Source organism: Artemia sp. Qi Xiang Cuo, chromosome 12 (assembly GCF_049724085.1).
Source record: "Artemia sp. Qi Xiang Cuo chromosome 12, ASM4972408v1, whole genome shotgun sequence".
Classification (NCBI taxonomy): domain Eukaryota; kingdom Metazoa; phylum Arthropoda; class Branchiopoda; order Anostraca; family Artemiidae; genus Artemia; species Artemia sp. Qi Xiang Cuo.
Genome location: NC_142805.1, coordinates 22,594,489 through 22,618,295, shown reverse-complemented (window position 1 = coordinate 22,618,295; position 23,807 = coordinate 22,594,489). Strand labels below are relative to the sequence as shown.

The following is a 23,807-nucleotide window of genomic DNA, read 5'->3' as shown; positions in this document are numbered from 1 at the left end:
TCAAAAACATCTTCCCATGATATAAATTGTCCTCTAAAGTCGATTCTGATGTTTGTAGCGCTCAATGTCTTAGCACTTTAGAAATATTTAAAAAAGCTTCTAAAGTAGAATTTTGGAAAATTATGAATTTTGGGCAAAGGGGGATTTCAAAAACATCTTCCCATGACATAAATTGTCCTCTAAAGTTGATTCTGATGTTTGTAGTGCTCTATGTCTTAGTGATTTAGAAATATTTAAACTATTTAAAAAAGTTTCTATAGTAGAATTTTGGAAAATTTTGAGTTTGGGGCAAAGGGGGATTTCAAAAACATCTTCCCATGACATAAATTGTCCTCTTAAGTTGATTCTGATGTTTGTAGCGCTCTATGTCTTAACACTTTAGAAATATTAAAAAAAGTTTCTAAAGTAGAATTTTGGAAAATTTTGAGTTTGGGGGGAAGGTGGATTTCAAAAACATCTTCCCGTGACATAAATTGTCCTCTACAGTCGATTCTGATATTTGTAGCGCTCTATGTCTTAGCACTTTAGAAATATTTAAAAAAGCTTATAAAGTAAAATTTTGGAAAATTTTGAGTTTGGGCAAAGGGGGATTTCAAAAACAGCTTCTTATGACATAACTTTTCCTCTAAAGTCGATTCTGATGTTTTTAGCGCTTTATGCTATTTCCTAGCGCTTTAGAAATATTTAAAAAAACCTCTAAAGTAGAATTTTGGAAAATTTTGAGTTTGGGGCAAAGGGAGATTTCAAAAACTTTTTGAGTTTGGGGGGAAGGGGGAATTATTGTAGAATTAATTTGGCCTCTAAGGTCGATTCTGATGTTTTTGGCGCGCTATCTATTAGGGCTTTGGAAACATTTAAAAAGCTTCTAGAGTAGAATTTTGAAAATTTTGAGTTTGGGGCAAAGGGGGATTTCAAAAACATCTTCCCATAACATAATTTGTCCTCTAAAGTCGATTCTATTATATGTAGCACTCTATCTATTAGTGCTTTAGAAATATTTAAAGAGATCCTAAAGTAGAATTTTAGAAATTTTTGAGTTTGGGGGGAGGGGGATTTCAAAAATATCTTCCCATGACATAACTTGTACTCTAAAGTTGATTCTGATGTTTGTAGCGCTCTGGGTCTTACCTAGACCCTAGCACCATGCCGGCGCATCAACCGAACACCGCCAACGAGAGGCTCGGTTAACCGCCCCTAACGTGTCACAACATCGCCGGCGCGTGACACGCGCGCCGCCGCCAGAAGAGGTGGCGGTGTTCGGTTGACTTTGAACTAATTGTGCGACAATCCTTTATTGCGTTAACTGCAAAGTTGAAGCTTTTCTTTTCTTGAGTGGTTAAGTATTTCAATTATCCTGATTAGAAATCAAGCAGGTCTTGTACTGGTCCCAAATTTTTGGGGATTTGCCCAAAAATCTATGCGCCACCCCAAAAAAAATTTGGTTCCCCGAATTCCCAAAAATCATCCAATCATGTTGCCACCCCTAGTGATTTATCACTAGTTACTATCACTGCCAAATATTACTTGTATACCATAATTCTTCACTACTCTCTTGTACGTTAATTTTCGTCTCTTGTGTTACTTTGCATATAAACCAGACAGATATAATTGCAATATACACGGTTCTTCATATGCTGACAAAAGTATCGTCTTTATGAGATTAAGTAATAAAAACAAGTTTTTTTTTAACTGAAAGTAAGGAGCAACATTAAAACTTAAAACAAACAGCAATTATACCGTATATGAAAGGGACTGTCCCCTCCTCCACGCCTTGCTCTTTACGTTACTTTATCGTAAAGAGCTAGGGGTTGAGGAGAGGACAGCCCCTTTCATATACAGAATAATTTTTGTTCATTTTAAGTTTTAACGTCGCTCCTTACTTTCAGTTAATAAAACTTGTTTTTTATTTAATTTCTGAACGTTTTTCAACTAATGCTGGTTTGATTTTGGCTCACAGCGCATGAAAAATGAAAACAAAATTGGCATATTATTTTTGGCAGATTTATTCTGGATATGAAGGGTTGCCCCTCCTCAATACCTTGCTCTTTGCGCTAAAGCTGTTAGCACTTTTAAAAAAGCTTCCTATTATAATTAAAAAGCCCCCGTGGTTAAATTTTATTAAAAATTCAAACTTTAGCGTAAATAATAGGGTATTGAGGAGGGGCAATCTTTCATATATGGCATAATTTATGTTTTTTTTTTGAATAATGCTGCTAAATCTGGCTCACCCTCTATGAAATATTCCCCTCCCCCTCATGGAACTCCTCTGTGGAAATTTCATCCAATGTAAAGTGCACCGCTCCCCATCAAATTCCCTCTAGACAATTCTTTCCTCACTGAGAATCCCCCCTCTTTGTAAAATTGCTTGTGGACAATTCACCCTGATAAATTTTCCTTTGCATTTTTTCATTGGAATAAGACTTTAAACTATATATCGGTTTCTTGGCCACTCCAGAAATGCCCCCTTCCATGGAAATTATTTCCCAGAAAACAAAAGGCACAGAAAAAAGCCCCGGAACATCTCCATATAAAAAAATTTGCAAATAGAATGTGAGACAATTTAAAAGGGTTGCATACAGCAATTTCGTTAGAACCCCACAGTACAGTATGTTCCCCAGGCGATTCACTCCTTAGAAATTTCTCTCCCACCGGACCAATCCTACAGGGGACCTCAACATTGCGCACAACTGCTCCCCTGGCTCAGGTACATCGTTGCACCTCTAAACTTTTTATGGAGAGTCCGCAACTGCAGGAAGTCCATGCTAGTGTTTCAATAAACTCAACAGAAACTTTATGAGCACATGGACCTATAAAAATAAAAACATCTTCTCATAACATAATTTGTCCTCTTAAAACAATTTGGATTTTTTTACTGGTCTATCTCTTGTCAAATCCTTTCCCTAATTAATAAAGTTTAAATGGCTTATCAACACAGAGTTGTCTTCTACCCCATGGGCACATGCATGCTACTGTTAAAGGAGTTATGATAAGCAAAGTTGTGACATTACATAGGGGTTCCATGAGCAACGTCAGCTAGATAGTAAATAAGTTAAAGGGATGACTATTAAAGGAAAATAGGATTTTGGAATATATTTTAGCAAGGTTAAAAGCTGAAGTTGTGTAAAGTAAGCAGTGATTTATAATTATGATAGTAACATAGGATGAAATGTGAGCTAAAACAACTAGTAATGTGCAGTAATTTACCATTATATAGAGGGGAGGGGGGAGGAGTGGAGGTAGGTACTTCAAAGTACCTTCCCGGGACATACCTTAGCATGTAGATCCATCCCTGAAAGTTTCATTTTCCTAACCCAACCCCTTTCCAAGATAGCCAAAAGTAACTAAAGTAGAATTTTACCATCATTTTTGCCACAAATGAATTTTACCACCACCCCTATATATACTAATTCAGAGTATATATTTACACATTTGGGGGATGGGGGAAAGTTTAAACTTACCTCTTATTTGCATCAGAAATAAAATTTGATAAACATACCACTCAATGCCTTTCTTATGCTCTTTCCAAATATAATAATCATTTTTGTTAGAAATGAATTTTCACCCCACCCCTAGGCCTATATATACCAATTTAGGGTATATATTTGCACATTAGGGGGGTGGGGTAAATTTTATTCCTGATGTAAATGAGAGGTCAATTTAAACTTTTCCCCCACCTCCCTAATGTGCAAATATATACCCTGAATTGGGATATATAGGGGTGGGGGTAAAATTTATTTCTGACAAAAATGATTATTATATTTAGAAAGAGCTTAAAAAAAGGCAACAAGTGGTATGTTTACTTTATTCATAAGTCAATAATATGAATAATGAAAATTTTACCTAAATTTACCCCCCCCCCCCGAATTTGAAAATATATACCCGGAAATGGTTATATATAGGGGGGGGGTAAAATGAATTTTTGGCAAAAATGATTTTCACATTTGGAAAGAGCATAAAAAAGGCATCAAGTGGTATGTTTACTTTATTTGCAAGTCAATAATATGAACTGCAAAAAATTTACCCATATTTTTGCCTGCAGACCAATCCCTGAAAGTTTCATTTGCCTAACCTAACCCTTTTCCAAGATAGCTAAAAGTGGAATTTTACTGGCTATGTTTTATTATATAGGGCCTAGTATAGATGATGTTGCTGCCATCACATCAAACATAAATTTAGGCCTAAATGTTAGCCTAGCTGAATAGTTTCTTGTTATAGAAATCATTGTTATAGGACACATAGAAATCAGATACCAAAAAGGAAATACACTCTTCCTGATGTATTTGTCAACATTTTGTGCCACATGAATAGAGAATGCTATAGGAAATTTCAAGGCAAGATTGTTTCACTAGAGAAAGAAGCCACTTCTTCAGCCATAGAGTTTCCAACCTATGGAACCAGCTTTCAGGAGACAGAGTATCTGCTGAAAGTGCAAATTGACAAAGAGTGGCTACATCAGCCATTATTTGTTTTCTTCTAAATTTAGGAAATGTATTTGCAGATCTTTGGAACTCCATAAATTGAGATTGAGCAAATCTGTAAAGCTGAAAGTACTTTTCTTGTACTTTGCTTTAGCTGAAGATCTATCTTGCAAGCTTTCATGTATATAATATGAAGATTTTTTGGTACTGTTGTACTAAATGGACTCTTTTATATAGTGCTAGTTTGTTCAATGTTAATGAAATAAAATAGGATGTATATATTATAGTTTAGAAACAAATTTGGGCTATATATTTGCACATTAGGTGGGGGGGGGGGCAAAGCATAGCATATATTAAATACATAACCTAACCTAGGTACCTTCCCCCCTCAAAACCCCAAAAAAACAACACTTTTAATATCTTATGTGCAATTAAAACCATGCTATACATTGTATTTCTCTACAGCAGTGTCTTGAATCATCCCATAAAAATGGGTTTTTTGTTGCGTCTCCAGTTTGACATTCCATATACACTAGATAAAAGAGTACGTTTAGTACAACAGTTCTTATTTTTATAAGGTCATCAAAAGTCAGTGCCCTCCAGAGAGAGAAGGTTTGAAGGTAGGTACTTCAAAATGTTTTCCTGGGACACACTTTAGTCTACAGATCCATCTGTCCAAACTCATTAAATGAACAATGTTTTGACCCTCTTTGGTCATTTTTTGAATTGAGTTTATTTATGTTTACTGTAGAATTGTATGTTTTTTTTTCGTTTTTTTTTTTCGTTTTTTTTTACTCCATATTTTTTATTCCAAAGTAAAGTGGAGTGCTTTTAGGAATGATGCAAGTAAGTATATAAAATTTTTTATTTTTTTTCTTTTTAGTTGTTTTCAGGATTTTATAGTCTTTCCATCTCAACAGCCCCAACAAGGACACCAAAACTTTAACTTGCTCCAAATTGTTATTTAAGTTTATTGGATTCACAATTAAGATTCAGGTTAGAGGACTAATTAAAAGAAACTCTAAAAAATTCTAAAAGCTACTTTGAAATTATCATAAAAACTTACACTACTTATTTCATTGTTTTTAGTTCAGAACAGGAGACAAACAAGACTGGTACCTATATTTACATATTCCTCTGCCTTATCCACTCTAAAATATGTTAAAATGGTACACTCCAACAAGTTTAATAAACCAAACCATTGTTAGGATAATTTAAGAATGCTTGACAAATAATATAGAACTCATGTAAAACTAAATCATCATCAATTCTACCATTGTTCAAAATATTATCTGGTTATTTTTTGCCAATGTCATCATAAAATTAAATACAACTATATTCTAAAGGGATCCCACCTAAAGCCAGTATTGTTAATTTACTAGAATTTAGGGGGGGGGGGGAGTGCAAAATGTATTTTTTACTTTCTATGAGGGGTAAATTTTTTTTTTTTTAAATTTTAAAATGACAATTCCAAAAAAACATTAAAAAAATAACAACCAAAAATATATTTTTAAAAATCAAACCCCTCCCTATTGATGTCGTTACCTAGATTGTAATCAGTAGCCTATTTGTCCAAAAATGAAAAATTTTTTCCCTAGACTAGTTTTCTGACAAAGATATCTAATATTCAGTAGCATGTTTAGGGAATCCTGCTAACCCTTTTCAATAGAGCAGGTAGCTGTATCTTGGATATGACATTCTAGACACAAGCGCCACAATTTTGTTTATGGTGAAATGCAGTTCTGTGGTAGCATTAGGAAATGATATGTCCACATTTGAATGATGATAAACTTGTATTTCAAAGGTGTCAGTGCTTTTCAAGACAGGAAAATTATATATGATAGACATATCAGTATCCTTGAACGTTTTTTAGTCGAGTTTGATAATTGAAACTGACTAAGAAGGTTATGACTTTTGATAACCTTTTGCAAACTACAGAGTTCGAAGGTATAGCCATCAGGAATAGATCAGTTTCATAAATAAGGTGCAATAAAGATTAGAAAAAATAGGACACCATTGGTTCTAAATATTTGGCTTTTCAAGTGGTTTTTGCATGTCCTCTATGACTTTGATGGTTTCATCTAAGACACTGTGGTGTTTTAGAATGTACGACAAACCTTTCCTCCATGTAAGGTGAAAGGCCTGTTGAAAATCAATGAATGCTTGGTACCATAGAGCTCTGGATCAAACTCTATGTTTTCCTTTGCTTGGTGCACTCTCAAGATACAGTTGTTAGTTGAGCATCCTGGTCAAAAAGCACATTGATATTAGTCAGTAATAGGAGTGGTGATTTATTTGATTATTGTTTGGAAGATATTTGCCAGGATTCTTTTTTGATATCTTGTCAGTTAGTATACCAGATTTGAGTATCTGGTTAATGACACTATGTAACTGAAAGTGGAATAAGTCACAATCATCTTCAGGTCAAGAAGAATCTAAAGTATATATTTAGTTAACTGAGAGATTTTTGATTGACCCTTTAAGCAGATGATCCCAATTCCTTCCAATAGAGGAGTGAAGTTAATAAATGATTTTTTTTTGTGGCCAGAGAGATAATGAAGCCAAAACCCTGGCAGTAAACATTTTTGGTATGACCTGGCAATAGGAGAAGCATCCCAAGAACATTTTCTTCTCCTATTTGAGGAAGGTGCATCTAAGCCTGGCCAACTACAGCCTATTTATATCTATTGCTTTTTCTCAAGAAAAGATCAAGTTCCTAGATCAGTTTAACTAGAGTTTGGGTACTGAGTGTACCCATATTGAGAATATCTTCCTGGAATATTAGGATATTGTCCCATGTGGGGTTGTCCAAGGCCTATGATGGTTGTTGGTTTCCCTGCATGAGGTAATAACATTGGCATTGTTCTAAAAAAGGTTGTTGTTTACACTGGATATGATATGCTATATAGCTTTGATTTTTTGATCATATTTTACATTTTCCTTTTGCATATTTCCTTTTGTAGTTGTCCTCCTGTGTAGGATCCTTCTCTGATGGCATCCTCCAATACTATAAATTCAAACCTGTTTCTAAGGCAATGTTTACAACTGACTGGATATGTCCACATTCTGCAGGCTCTAAAAATTGTGTATTAGAAGAACTTTCCTCCTTTCCTGCCATTTTCTATTTCCCCAGGGCAAAAATATCCCAATTTCTATTTTGAACCCCCTTGGAGTTGGGTCTACCCAGTTCCAGGATGACCTGCAGCAAATCCATATTTTAAAGATCCAGATATTTGACAAACTGGACCTTCATTGGAGGGAATGAAGCTTAGGATAGTTTGGGTGGAGGAGGAGCATCCAGCATCTGCGTTACTTTTAGGCAGGTCAGTGTTGCAATGATTTATTGGAATAGTAGTAGTAGATACTAGACACACTGCCTACCTTCAGAATATAATTGATGGCTGGCATACAACAGGTTGTGCTCATTTTGATAATTTTTTTAAGATGCTTATCTTGAAGTCTATATATTTATGCTCTAGGATGCTCCTGCCATTTAAGCTAGGTTTTGGCAGGATATAATTCAATCATATGTTTACATTAAAAAAAAGAAGTCTTTGTTCTGCTTTTCTTGTAAAAAAAAATTAGTTTTTTTGCTTTTTATGTTATTTAATCTTCTTTGATTTTAAAGTACTCCTTGGTTTCAGTCTGTTGCTGATTTTTTTCTACATGTCATTACCTTCTGCTTATGATGAAGTTTTCTAGCGGTAGTCAGTGTGGATTTAGATCTTTCTGTCAGTATTAATTTCTCCTGGGACTAACTTGAATTAAAAGTTTTATTTAATTGTTGATGTTGAGTTAGCCCATTTTATTGTTTATATTCATTTTCAACTGTTGCTTACTCTGTTGTTTGCCCTTTTCTTACTTTTCTACTATGCTCGCTTAATTTTTTTTACTTATGTTTCTTACTTGCTTACTTTTCTATACTCTGCTGGCCATTGTCTTGAACAGTTAATCTTGGGATGGAAAATATTTATTTTACATTATTTTAGCATCTAATGTGTAGTGTTAGTGTGAATTAAAAATTTTAATAGTCACTAGTTTAACCTTGGCATTTGATATATAGGAGCATTTAGAGTATAAAACGCAGAACAAAAAATATCTTAAGTTGTTTTGGTTTGGTCATTAATGCAAGATTGGGGAAATTCACATGAAACTATTTATCATTGTATTTTTGGGTGAAAATTATACTAATTTTTTTTTTCATTTTTCTTGTTGTTATTCAAGCTGGTATAGTCGTATTAACCTTTAATTTGTTTTGTGTGAAACGTGATAACATTTCAATTGAAGTCAGACCCCATTTGAGGGTTGTTTAGTATGGCTTATGGTCTGTTTGCTGCATTATTGATATAACTGCTTTAAGCATATTTGCAAGTGATGGTGATTTTGGCCACTTCTGTTGTTTATCTTATGATTTTTTAAGGTTCGTGAGTGAATGATTTTCGATGAGCTTCGAGTCCCAGTGGTTCATTTGTAATGCCAGAGGAAATACCTTTGCAAAACTCTAGTTTATCAGGTGACGAGGAAGAATATTTACTTCAGTATACCACTGACCATTCTACAGAAATGGATCGCATAAGAAGAAATAGACAAAACATTTTTGGCAGGTATTGCTTCTGTATTCATCTAATTAATCCGAGATCTTCCTTTGTTAGAAATATTTAGGAAATTTTCATACACAGGCTTTGACAAAAATAGGTTATATTTGTTTCTACTTCTATTTTTATTTTTTAGCAGGGATTTTCTTGTAATCATTTACCTATTTGGTATTCTTACTTGGCAAAATTGGTTTTAAAATGTTGGCTACTCAAACATTAGCTAGGACAGACGCAGCCCCTAAATTTTGGTATTTTACCCAGTACCCCTATTCAGTACTCTGTATCCTTTTTTCTTCCGACTATAACTGATAGTTGCCACTGCAGTAACTTAAAAGAGTTGTAAGTTTGGAGACTTAGGGCCATATTGATAAGTTTAAGAAAGGACCACGATTAGTGTGTACTGTTTTTGAAATGAGTTAATTACAACGGTTCATGGATTGGGTTTCTGAGAACTAGATTGGCTTTTCTCTTTCCACAATTAGCCATGCCTTGATGCCTACTGCGAAATACTCGATTTTCAATTCAAAACCAACAAACTTGGTCCATTGATTTGAACAATTTGAGCTGAACGTGTTTATTTTGAGCTAAATAATGTTTTAAAAGAACAAAAGGAGATTGTTTAAGCATATTGCCCAATTATGAGAAAATTCGAGTAATTTGAGCTGAATGGTGTTTATCTTGAGCTAAATAATGTTTTAAAAGAACAAAAGGAGGTTGTTTAAGCGTATTGCCCAATTTTGAGAAAATTTGAGTAATTTGAGGTGAATGGTGTTTATTTTCAGCTAGATAATGTTTTAAAAGAACAAAAGGAAAGGAAAAAAGTTTAAGCGTATTGCCCAATTATCAGAAAATTTGAGTAATTTGAGCTGAATGGTGTTTAACTTGAGCTAAATAATGTTTTAAAAGAACAAAAAGAGGTTGTTTGAGCCTATTGCCCAATTGTGAGAAAGTTTGAGTAATTTGAGCTGAATGGCGTTTATCTTTAGCTAAATAATGTTTTAAAATAGCAAAAGGAGGTTGTTTAAGCGTATTGCCCAATTTTGAGAAAGTTTGAGTTATTTGAGCTGAATGGTGTTTATCTTGAGCTAAATAATGTTTTAAAAGAACAAAAGGGGGTTGTTTAAGCTTATTGCCCAAATGTGAGAATGTTTGAGTAATTTGAGCTGAATGGTGTTTATCTTGAGATAAATAATGTTTTAAAAGAACAAAAGGAGGTTGTTTAAGCGTATTGCCCAATTATGAGAAAATTTGAGTAATTTGAGCTGAATGGTGTTTATCTTGAGCTAAATAATGTTTTAAAACAGCAAAAGGAGGTTGTTTAAGCGTATTGCCCAATTTTGAGAAAGTTTGAGTTATTTGAGCTGAATGGTGTTTATCTTGAGCTAAATAATGTTTTAAAAGAACAAAAGGGGGTTGTTTAAGCATATTGCCCAATTGTGAGAAAGTTTGAGTAATTTGAGCTGAATGGTGTTTATCTTGAGATAAATAATGTTTTAAAAGAACAAAAGGAGGTTGTTTAAGCGTATTGCCCAATTATGAGAAAATTTGAGTAATTTGATCTGAATGGTGTTTATTTTGAGCTAAATAATGTTTTAAAAGAACAAAAGGGGGTTGTTTAAGTGTATTGCCCAATTTTGAGAAAATTTGAGTGGAATGGTGTTTATCTGGAGCTAAATAATGTTTTAAAACAACAAAAGGAGGTTGTTTAAGCGTATTGCCCAGTTGTGAGAAAATTTGAGTAATTTGAGCTGAATGGTGTTTATCTTGAGCTAAATAATGTTTTAAAAGAACAAAAGGAGGTTGTTTAAGTGTATTGCCCAATTGTGAGAAAATTTGAGTAATTTGAGGTGAATGGTGTTTATTTTCAGCTAGATAATGTTTTAAAAGAACAAAAGGAAAGGAAAAAAGTTTAAGCGTATTGCCCAATTATCAGAAAATTTGAGTAATTTGAGCTGAATGGTGTTTAACTTGAGCTAAATAATGTTTTAAAAGAACAAAAAGAGGTTGTTTGAGCCTATTGCCCAATTATGAGAAATTCGAGTAATTTGAGCTGAATGGTGTTTATCTTGAGCTAAATAATGTTTTAAAAGAACAAAAGGAGGTTGTTAAGCGTATTGCCCAATTGTGAGAAAATTTGAGGGGAATTTGAGCTGAATGGTGTTTATCCTTTGCTAAATAATGTTTTAAAAGAACAAAAGGAGGTTGTTTAAGCGTATTGCCCAATTGTGAGAAAATTTGAGTAATTTGAACTGAATGGTGTTTATTTTGAGCGAAATAATGTTTTAAAAGAACAAAAGGAGGTTGTTTAAGCGTATTGCCCAATTATGAGAAAATTTGAGTGATTTGAGCTGAATGGTGTTTACCTTGAGCTAAATAATGTTTCAAAAGAACAATAGGAGGTTGTTTAAGCGTATTGCCCAATTGTGAGAAAATATTGAGCTGAAAGGTGTTTATTTTTAGCTACATATTGTTTGAAAAGAACAATGGGAGGTTGTTTAAGCGTATTGCCGAATTATGAGAAAATTTGAGTGATTTGAGCTGAATGGTGTTTATCCTGAGCTAAATATTGTTTTAAAAGAACAAAAAGAGGTTGTTTAAGCATATTGACCAATTGTGAGAAAATTTGAGTAATTTGAGCTGAGAGGTGTTTATTTTGAGCTAAATAATGTTTTAAAAGAATATAAGTAGGCTTCTTAAGGGTATTGCTCAATTATGCGGAAGTTTGAGCAATTTCAGCTGAATGGTGTTTCTGAGTTTCTGAGCCAGTTTCTGAAAGCCAATCCATGGCTTGAGTTTCTGAGCCAGTGTTCATGGAGCCATTTTCTGAGTTTCTCTCCTGTAAACTTGACTGTTTTTCGAAGCATTGAATCATGAATAGAAAACAAAATGAAGGGACCACTATTCCGACACATAAGCAGAGGGGGTTTTGGGACAATTGAGGCCTTTTTGGAGTATTCCCAAATTTCTTGGCATTTTTGTTCAAAGTATTAAACTTTTTTCATTATTGCCCGCACTTTCATTATTGCCTAATCCTAATCTAAATATATAGTATATTATATAGTATTATAATGTTTCGAATATTTCTTATAATATATATTATATATTATTATTATTATATTATTATTATATATTATTATATTATTTTTGGAAAGGTCAATCACGAGGATGAATTTAATGTGATGAGCTTATTGTTATGATGGAATCGAAGTTAATCTTACGTTATATAATTAGTAGTTTGTCTTAACTCCCAGTGAATCACTAATCTGAAAATAATTGCGTTATATTATTCAACAGGCTCCCAAAGCGTCACCCAGGAGACAACAACGGCACCTAAAGTTTTAGTTGGTTTCTGATCCTCAAAAGAGAGCATGCTTTTTTCCTAATTTTTATGTGTGATTTCTGAAGGCAAACACGTATTTCTTGTCACAGAGACTGCACATAGGCAGAAGGTTTGAATAAGATGTTGCGAGTATTATACACAGTTTGGTTGGTAAAAGCTGTTTTTTTTTCCTCAAGACCATGGGCTCGAATTTAAAACTTTTTTGCCGCGGGGGGGGGGGGGAAGAGAGCTTCGGATGTTGTTTTTTTTGGGAACGTGGTCTATGTTTTTCTTCTCCGCCCATCGCAAAAGAATATGTGCTGTGGTTTTTTTTTTGTGCCTGTCATCCAACTGGCTCTTTGGCTAGTATTATGTAATATAGTCGAATAGAATTTTTGAAGTGAGAAATAATAACAAAACGAGACAACTGGTCGAGGTAAGATAACGAATTGTCTATGGATGTTTTTTGCCATGTTTAAGTTCGAGCCTCACTGTGAAGGTAGGCCTTCAAGCAATGTTATACTATAAAAACAATTAGATTCCATTCAGACGCAGTTCAAGTTCAGTGGCTCGACCACAATTTGCGTTAAAAGTATAGACTATCCGGGTGTCCAGCAAGTTGCATGGAATCACACCTCTAGCTGTGTTTGTCTTCCAAGTGCAAATACCCTTCAGTGTCATTCTATTGAATGTTCTGTCCCTCAAGAAAAAGCAGTGCAATTTCACAGATGAACATATCAGGTGATGCTAGTTTGGTACATCCAATTGCTTTAGTATTGCTGAAGAGGATCCATGGTCCTTGAATCAAAGAGCCACTTCAGTCAGCCCAAGGCATATCTTCTGATTCTTCTGTCATATGCCTTAATCAAATCGATTTAAAGTACATAAATTAAGATAAATGATTACAAATTTTAATATTATATTACGTGCACATATGTCCAAACCCTTTTCTTCTGTGTGTGGGGTGGGTGTATCCAAGGGTTTGTTTTTTAGAGTAGGACTTCTCTGAAAGAGAGTTCACAGAGGAGCAATCCTTTAAAATTACGTTCTTCATATTGAAATATGCTAATATGTCATCCTGGTGGAATGGCTAAGATTTCAAGCTAAGATCACAGAATTTCATGTTCAAATCCGATGGATATCAGATTTTTCAATACAGATTTCAAGAAATTCTCATTAAGCATTTTACCATTAGTAACAATAAAAAATAGGTTTGTGCTGATTTTAATAGATTTTCTGGGGATTTTGAGCTTAAATTAGATGATTTTTGAAATTAAACAGGAGAATCTGCATAATTGGAGAGTAACTGAAACTTTAGGTTGCTGTCCTTAGGCTAAAAGTAGTCACAAAAAAGAGAAGCATCTGAATATTAAGATAATTTCTACTTTGGGGGTGGGGGGATAGTAAAATACCAAAACAGGATACGGAGTTATGAAATCTGATAGGTAAATACATCGTGATGAACGATACATTTTTAGACGTTTCACCTAAAATTCTTTACACTCTTTTTTTTATTGTAGGCTATTAGATTTATTGGAAGACCAACTTTTTTTTGAAGTATAAATTCCTTTGTAATTACGTTGTTGTTAAAGCTTAGAAGTACGGGGTAAAAAATAAAAAACGAATCTGGGAATGTAATTTGAGGAATTCAAATTGATGCGTCTATATTTTCGCATTTAATTCAAATTTAGAATTCCTATGTAAAATGTTGGACTGCCAACCCTACTTGTATTTTCAATATAATAACATAAATAAGGAGCAATAAACAAACTGCTCTTTATACCGAAGCCACACTATAGTCAAATTTGTCGATGAAATCAGTAATATGCACGACTAAAAAACGGCGAGATGTTTCTTTCGTTCTGTCATGAGTTAGGTTACGTTCAATTTTCAAACGTAATTTCTATAATTGACTTCTATAATTGATTTCTATAATCAGAGTTAAGATTTAAGGCAGATTTTTAGAAATCAAGGAAAATGGAAGTTTGAAACATCATTTCCTTATTTGAATCCTGAATATCAAGCAACATAGCCTACACACACATAAAAAAATTGTCTATAAAGATGTTTGATACAGGGCCGTATCCAGGATTTTTGTTCGGGGGGGGGGGGGTTTACCCGATTTTTTCCCGTGGACTTTGTCTAACATCCTCGAGCAACATTACGTTAGCTCGAGACAGTTAGTATGCCCATTTCGTACGTGGAAGCGTCCACTCGGCAAACTTTCGTATATATACGGGGCATTTTTTTTTTTTTTTTTAGTAACACAAAAACAAGACAAGTATTTAAATACATTTAAATACTACAAGCTATTTTTTTTTTTGCGCAAAAATAAGCCAAAAAATAGGCTCGAAGTAGTCCATATACTTTTTTGTTGTTTTTTTTAGCTAAAAGTAAGGGCGAATATGTATAAAACAAAATCCAGGCGACGATTTTTCTTCCCTGCAAAAATGTCGATGACCTTGTCATGGTATACTTCAACGTCCCTTTAGACTGCAAGGAGGGCTATGCCACTCAATTGTTCTTCTCCTGTTGCATTTCTCAGCCAGTTTTTGAGCCTTCTGAGTGTTTAGAAATTTCTTTCCAGAGTAGCAGTGCTAACAGGTAACATCGCAAGAACAGCCAGAAGAAGAAAAACATTTGGAAAAAGGCTAGCGTCGCATGCCTGAAGCGAAGACACAGCACAAGTAGGCCTCTCTGATACCGGAACATTCTCCCACTTGATGCGCCATAGCTCAATTTCTTGCTTCAGATAGTCTGGCTCGGGAAGAATATCGCTATACAATTCAACCAATTACTCCAGGTTTAATGCCTTCAGATTGACAGAAACAATTTTGGCAGGAGAAAGGACGCTGAGATTTGACAGCAGTTTCTGGTGAAGCACAAATCGTTGTTTCAGCTCGGAAGTGAAGTGTTCCAGGAAAGGAATAAAGAGTGAGGTTCTATAGTGGTTGAGAAGGTCTGGATCTTTGCCAAGTCTCTTAGCCCAGTCCGAAATTGAACTGAACTGACAATCTTGCACTCTCTTATACCATACCTCGAGCGCCCATTAACCCTAATTTACTATGCAAGGTCAGGTGAACATGGGGTTACCTAATTGCGTAAGCTGATCAGAGCGCATATCTGGGTAACCCCCCCCCCCTGGATACGGCCTTGGTTTGATACCTTGGTATAAGCTTTGATTCTGTAAACCAAGTATGGTGTTAAAAACATCAAAGAACACAGATAATTCATACATATTGGCTTATCTATCGGAATTAACTATAAAAATAGTTATTTCAACTGAAAGTATGGAGCAACATTAAAATTTTAAAGGAACAGAAATTATAACGTATATAAGGGGGGTTTCCCCCTAGTCAAAACCTCGCTTTTTACGCTAAAATTAAAATTTTTTTCCAGTTCTTTAATAATACCCCTGAATCACAAAGGTCGCTCAATTAGAATAAATATCTCTTTTGAAAGTAATAAAACAACTTTAGCGTAAAGAGTGAGGTGTTGACGAGGGGGCGAACCCCTCATATACGTAATAATTTCTGTTCGTTTTAAGTTTTAATGTTGCTCCTTAATTTCAATTAAAACGAAAAAAAAATTATGTATTTTTTATCGTTTTTTAAATTTCGCTGGAAAATCCGGCGCCCCATTCATGGAAAATTCCCTTCCCCAATGAAAACTTCCTCCACGGAACGATCCTCCAACATAAACCCCTCCCTCTGATCCCCCACCATAAAAAGTCCCCCTGAAAACGTCTGTATACATCCCAATAACCAATACTATATGTAAACAACAGGCAAAGCTCATAACTTGCAGCCCTTCCCCCGGGGACTGTTGGGATTAAGTCATCTTCAAAGACATAGTTAATCGATTTTTTTACCATGCTGAACAAAATGGCCATTTCAACATTTTGATCGGGTGACCTCGGGAAAAAATGAACATGGGAGGGGGCCTAGTTGCCTTCCAATTCTTTTTGGTCTCTTAAAAATGGCACTACAACTTTTAATTTCCTTTCGAATGAGCCGTCTCGTGATGTTCTAGGACCACTGGGTCGATACGATTCCCATGAAAAAAAAAAAACAACAACAAATAAACACACATCCGTGATCTTTCTTCTGGCAAAAAATACAAAATTCCAAATTTTTGCAGACAGGAGCTTGAAACCTCTACAGTAGGGTTCTCTGATACGCTGGATCTGATGGTATGATTTTTGTTAAGATTCTATGTCCTTTAGGTGGTGTTTCCCCCGTTTTTCAAAAATAAGGCAAATTTTCTCAAGTCCGTAACTTTTGATGGGTGAGACTAAACTTGATGAAACTTATATATTTGAAATCACCATAAAAATCCGATTTTTTGACGTATCTATCGGTATCAAAATTCCGTTTTTTACAGTTATAGTTACTATGACCCGGTTCGCTCCTTACTTACTGTTCGTTACCACGAAGTGTTTGATATGTGTGAGCGTAATGTTGGTTAGGCATTGTTCCTGTTTCGTAAAAACCCCTTAACATATTTTCAAGCTCTGAATGTCATGAATGTTGCTGTTTCTAAATTTTTCGTCACAATAAATTTATTTGTATCTATCCAATTGGCATTTTTCACATTTTCTCCTACTAAGTGTGTTTGCAAAAGTGTCTTTACGCTGTTCCATTTTAAAAATAGGTTTTTATCGTTTCAGGTTTCTTCGCCAACTTTGGAAGTATTTCACCTGTCAATGGGAAACGAAGTATCGTGATAGGTCGGTTGCAGTTGGTGCTGAGACGAAGGAGAGTTTTCCGAGAAATCGGATAAAAAATCAGAAATATAATATCATCACATTTGTTCCTCTGGTAAGCATGATTTAATTGAAGATCACCGATTTTTTTTTCTTTCAGTTTTTTTTCCATAAAACATAATTTTTTTGACCAATCAGAATGACGGTTTACGGCACATTTTTGAACTTCAATTCAAATTTGCATGAGAAAAAAAAAGAAGAAAAATGCCACCTAGTAAAATTATGAAATTGTTTATTGAAACTCAAACAAAATTTGTTGTATTTATTAATGTTTTTGATTTTACTTTGAGCTAAAGATAACGACCCACCTTCGCCAATAGCCTACAGCAGTCAGATTTATGTATTTTTTTGATCAATCTATGCTCTGTCTACTAACAGTTATCTTATCAGGTACAAGCTCAACTCGGTCTACAGCTGTGGTCTTTTCACAAATTGTTCTCTTAGTACTAGAATTTTCGGTGGCTATTATTCAGTCCTACGTCTTTATGACTCTGATGGCTCTCTACGCAAGAGAATAATGAATCTATAAATCACCCCTATCATTTAGTTAATGTTAGATACTGGCCCTTGGCCACAGGTATAGGGGCTTTTGTGATGACTTCCGGGCTTGTCAAATGGTTTCACTCTTCTGACAGAGTATTATTCCTTACATGGCTGATTACAGTTATATTTGTCACCTACCAATGATGACGAGATGTCTCACGAGAAACTACTTTTCGAGGGATCAAAATCATTGCCTGGGCTTGGCAAACACATAGACAGAGAACGGAATAATGTATGTTTTTGTTCCCATTCACTGCCCGTGTCAAGAGATCCCCCGAGTCTTGGCACTCTTGCCGAGTCAACCTAAGTTCCGGTGCCCATACAATGGGTTAGGTCACCTCCCTTTCATTACTCAGTCCTTTCTCCTCACCCTTTACTCTCTAAAACAGACCCATTAATTCTATCCGCAATGGTGAAAGAAGCTTCTATATACTCTAATCCTTAGAGGAATGAGAAGTATACCCCAGCAGGACAGTGAACAAAAGCCTCTGGAGACATTGATCAAAATTATTTTCTATCAGTGCATGGTGGGCCCAAGTAACTGTAACCCCCGAAGCCAGAAAAATTCTTTTATTGAGCAAAGGTACTTGGAACGGGTTAAATTTTCTACTCCGATTGGAGGTCACAAAGCTCCAATTTTAATATTTGGTAACAGACTTCTATGAAAAGATGCTCAAAAGAAAGAGACAAAAAAAAAGCATTCTATCTGCAATGGTGAAAGAAGCTTCTATGTACTCTAATCGCCGTCTCCCGAGGGCAAGCAACCGCCGAACATTGGCCCCGAAGCACTAGCACCCATTGCTAAAAGCTAAAGGACCACGTTACGTTTAGCCACTAGTCAGTTCGAACGCACGGTACCGTTATGAACTCCAGCACAGATTCTACCTTCAGAGGCTTTCAGGTATAATCACACGGACGTAGCCTCGCACCATTGGCCGGTCGACCAAGTGCAAAACCAAATGTCATCACTTTTGTTCTTCTGATAAGCATGCAGTAATTGTAGATCACCGAATTTTCTTTCCTTTAGTTTCTTTTTTCCAAAATTTACGACATGTTTTTTGAAATTAAATCTAAATTTGTCTGAGAAGAAAAGAAAAAATATGTCACCTGGTTAAATCATGAAGTTGTCTATTAAAACCCCAATAAAATTTTGTTGTAATTATTAATGTCTTTACTTTGAGCTAAAGACCCCTTTAGGTCGATTGGCTAAAACAGCCAGATCTGTGTATGCTTTTTTTAAAACCAGTCTATGCTCTGTCTAGTACCAACATTTTTTAAGGTTCAAGGTTCAATCTGGTTTTATTAATAAACAAAGAAATAAATAAAATTAAAATATACTGCTCTACTGCAAACCACAAATTGCGACCCGTGAATATAAAAAGGATCTTCACTAACATATACTACTATTGCTACTACTAACAACTCACCGCAGTACCATGCCGCCTGAGGTCAAAACAGCTACGCACGCTCCTCCTCCATCCCAATCTTTTCAAAACCTCCCTCTTTACACCCTTCTAGAAAGCTCCCATTTCCCTTAAATCTTTCTTTATGACATTCTCCCACCCCAACCGCGGACGACCTGCTTTCAGTTTAGCCGTAGACGGTTGGCCGAAAAGGACAATCTTCGGCAATCTGTCATCCTTCATCTGCAGAACGTGTCCTAGCCGTCAACCTATTTCTCATTATAGCCCTAGAAAGCGGGATTGAACCACACTTTTCGTACAGCCTACGGTTTGAAATACGTCAGTCAGCCGGGTACCCAAAACAATCTGTAAGCAATTCCTCTGGAAAACATCTAGCAAATCTTCATCCGATTTTCAGAGCACCCATGCTTCAAAACCATATTTGGCCACTGTCATCACTGTAGCTATACTCTAATCTTTGGTTTGCAGACTTATTGTCCTGTCCTTCCAAACTTCTTATCATAGGAAGCGCAATAGCGCTGCCTAAGTAAAGAGCTATATGGGCGCAATGTATAATTATTATTTTTTTAAATTCTTTTAGACCAGGGCACTTCGTATCGAAGGCATTGTAGTAGAAAATTCGAAAAGGGTTCAATTGATTGGACATTGAAAGGGCTTGTGCCCTTTTTAATAGTCGAAAGTAATTCGAGGGTAAGGAACCACTCTCACCATTTCCCCAAACACATCCAATAAAAATTTTGAGATAGCCTATTTGTTCAACGTAGTTGAAAGGTCCGGAAAAAATTTATTTGAGGATGACCCCCTCCCCCCCCCCCTCAGAGCCCTCAGGGCAAAGGTGGTAAATTATGCCCTGGGGGCATATAAGGCTTATTTAAAAAGGGTTATTGTATAAACTTCGGAGGGGGTTCATTGGATTGATAATTAGAAGATCTAGTGCGCTTTTTGAGATTCAGAGTGATGGAAGGGTAGATACCCCCCCCCCCCGCCCTTCGTATTTTCCCAAAATATATCTGATAGAATTTTTGAGATGGCTATTTGTTGTCGTAGAAACTTCGAAAGGGGCTCATTCGATTGGAAATTGAAAGGACTAGTGCCCTTTTTAATAGTCGAGAGTGATGAGAGGGTAATTAACCCCCCGCCCACGCCCCCTCCCTGAAGGCATATAAGGTATATATAGAAAGGGTGATCGTAAAAACTCCGAATTGGGCTCATTTGATTGGAAATCAGATGTTCTAGTGCCAAGATTCAAGATTTTTTTAAGATTCAGAGTGATCGGAGGGTGCACTCCTCCCCCCCCACACCTCGTATTTTCCCGAAATGCATCTAATAGAATTTTTGTGATGACCATTTGTTGTCGTAGAAACTTCAAAAAGAGCTCATTCGATTGGAAATTAAAAGGGCTAGTGTCCTTTTAATAGTAGAAAGTGATTGGAGGGCATTTAAACCCTGCTCCCACGCCCACCATTTTCTTAAACACAACCAATCAAAATTTTGAGATAGCCATTCTGTTCAACGTAATTGAAAGGTCCGGAAATTATGTCTTTAAGGATGACAAACCCCCCACAGCCCTCAGGGCGAGGGTTTTAAGTTATGCCCCGGGGGCATATAAGGTTTATATAGGAAGGGTGATCGTATAACCTTTGGAGGCGGCTCATTGGATTGTTAATCAGAAGTCTAAGTGCCCTTTTTGAGATTTAGAGTGATCAGCTGGTGGACCCCCCCCCCACACACACACACCTCGTATAATCCCTAAATGCGTCTGATAGAAATTTTGAGATAGACATTTGTTGTCGCAAAAACTTCAAAAAGAGCTCAATCGATTCATATCGCCTATGCCTTCTCAAGACCAGAACACAATTTGCGCTTTGCTGAAAACAAAATAAGTTTGAAATGTTTTTACCTTTCTTACTCTCATAAATGAAAAATTATCAAAAACTTAACGAAGAAATGTCAGTATTTGTCCATTTAACTGACAATCCACGGTCATTTTTTTTTTAGTAAACCGCAAATTGTGTTATGGTCTTGAGAAGGCATAAAGGCTATCAGCTCTACTCATGTTAATTGTTGCTCGTTTTGAGTTTGACTCGGCTATTTATTTTAATTTCTGTTCGTTTGGAGTTTCAATTATTTACCGATAATGATTTGTGATAGTTTTAAGCTTGGAAGATTATTTGACTTTATTTTTGCTCATCCTTGGCTTAATGAAGCTCTTTACTTTTCTTTGAAAAACTTGTCTTGTGAAGAAAGTTTTTTAAATTAATGACTGTAAAAAACCACTTTGAACCTTTGCTATTCTGTTTTTAACATCTTCACTGCTCCCACTGTCTGCTAATAATATTACCAACGTAAGTGACTGTTAACCTGATCAATATTTTTGTAACCCAGCGTCACCTTTTCATCTTCACTTGTTCCTAGCCTTAGTGACTTAGTCTTCTTAACATTAATTTCCAAACCTATTTTAGCTCCCTAAACTCGCAAAATCTCTAATAGTTCATTCTTTTTCATCAAGGGGGTAGTGTTTTCTTTTTTTTTATTTTATTATTTTTTAAAGAAAAAAAATTATTTTAATTAAATTAAATTATTTAAATTTAATTAAATTAAATTATTATTTTTATTTAATTATATTATTTAAATAAAAAAAAAAATCGATTATTTTATTATGAAAGAAAATGTGGACCCTGAATATTAATAGGGGTGTAATTCCCTGAAAATGCAAGGGGAGGAGGCCAAAGATTGTTTTTCAAAATCTAGGGAGGGGAATGTTGTTTTTAGCGTTTTTTGTCAATGAAAATGCCATAAAAGGTATTTTTAATTGAAAATAGCAAAGATAGGTGTTCTCAGAATCTAAAGGAGGGAAGGGAAAATCTAGGGGAGAGGCAATTACACCCCCTCCCCAATTGACGTGCTTAAATATTAATTCCAGAAGACTGATAAGAAGCTGTAGTCCCTCAGCCTGAGAAAATGATTTCCTAGCAGAATGTATACGGTGTTTAACGAGTAACTTACGTATTTTAATCTCCTCGTGAGGAGGTTTAAGGAGGTTCAATATGATCATAGCCAGTGGTTCAGACTTGAGAATAGCTTTTTTTTGTCATTAAAAAGTTATTCTGCAATAAAAAACTCAGAGTGGATCAAAAGTGGGGGCAAATTTTCTCATCTTGTGCTTAAACTCAGTTTTCGGTGGCAGTTCCTCAGATCATCGCCATTTCAGCATCAAAACAGTTTCTGAAAGATCATTATATGGGCCCTCTGATGTCTCTTCAATATCGGATGACTCATAACTCATATAGAAAGTCAATGCCTTAGAAAGATGGTGTAACCATAAAAACATTCCACAGGGAAATACATTTTCAAATATAAATCTATAGATGGTATTATAAGTAATTAATTTTCTCAGTAGAGGCTTCCAAATAACATTAATACTGCTTTGTTTCTTGACAAATATTTCGTAATTTAAAGTAATTACACTTATACAAAAGAAAACAATAACTTGATGTTTATCTTAAATAACTCAAAAATATAGATTTATTTTTTCTTAGAACGTTGATATAACCCGGCAATCAAACGTAAAATACAATATAGCGTTAAAGTTAAAAGTTATTCATTATAAAATCGTTTGAAAAGTTGAGCATCTCCTGGGATGTCTTCACAAGCTGGACTTGTTATTTCTATCGTGGTAGTTCGAAAGACGCTATGTGAATTTTTTCTTGTTAAACTTAATTTGCAGTCCATTCCCTAACACTTAGTAATCACAAAGTCAACCTCTTAAAAGAGGCGTCTCTAACAATAATAAAAGTTCGCTTTTCTTATATTCGTTTATTTTCTCACTCCAGGTTTTCAGCCAAATATAACTTCGAAAGTGTAAGGGATAGAAAATTGAAAATAAGCCCCTTTTTCTCGAGATGGAAAATGAAGCTGGCTTTTTATTGTTTATTTCAAACAAAGCTGCCAGAGTTTCAAGTTTCAAGAAAAGCTGCCAGACAATTATTCGCTAATGTAAAAGAATTGCCTCAATTTGGGAAGTAAATTTAGCTTGTTAGTGAAACTGGTTCTCTGGATAGAGGTTTTTAGCTCTAAATTCAAGGTATTGACGTTAATAAAACTTCTGATTTCAACTTTTTTCTTCAATTTGATATGATTTACTTAAAGAAAAGAATAGCATCTTTGAAAACCTTGCGAAATAATGACTGGGACCCATTATTACTGCTGGTTTACTACTACTACTACTACTAACAACTCGCCGCAGCACCAAGCTGCCTGAGGCCAACACAGCTACGCACGTTCCTCCTCCATCCCAATCTATTCAAAGTCTCCTTTTTTACACCCGCCCACGAAGATCCCATTTCCTTTAAATCTTTCTTTTTGACGTCCTCCCACCTTAGACGAGGACGACTTGCTCTCCGTTCAGCCCTAGGATGCTTAAATCATCAGCATAATCTATTGGTTTGCAGATAAAAATTGATCGTGACACAGGAAGTATGGTCAATTTTTTAAAATAATTTTTTTTTTCATGCTTTATTCGCGACTAGCCAGTATAATTTTATTCATTTAAGCCACTTTCAATTTCCATGGTTTTTTAAGCTTCTGGCACGTTTTTTTGCTGCTAAGACAGCTTGTTGCAAATACCCCCCCCCTCCCCTTAATGAATAATCCTTCCCCCCCTATGTTGTAAATATGCAACTAGGATCAACTGGCAAAAATGAGAACAAAGTGTTTACCTGTTTAACTCTTCTTAGTTTTTAT

General features: G+C 35.3%; 1 protein-coding gene across 2 annotated transcripts in view; it reads left to right on the top strand.

Moving 5' to 3' along the window:
* LOC148945897 (putative phospholipid-transporting ATPase IIB) overlaps positions 1-23,807 on the top strand; it is a 158,167-nt gene that overhangs the window by 4,483 nt on the left and 129,877 nt on the right. For both annotated transcript variants that reach the window (XM_089097744.1, XM_089097745.1), the window contains exons 2-3: positions 8,839-9,022; positions 17,002-17,152. In XM_089097744.1, coding sequence (XP_088953870.1) covers positions 8,892-9,022; positions 17,002-17,152 — 282 coding nt within the window. In that variant the 5' untranslated portion in view covers positions 8,839-8,891. The remainder of the gene's footprint in view (positions 1-8,838; positions 9,023-17,001; positions 17,153-23,807) is intronic.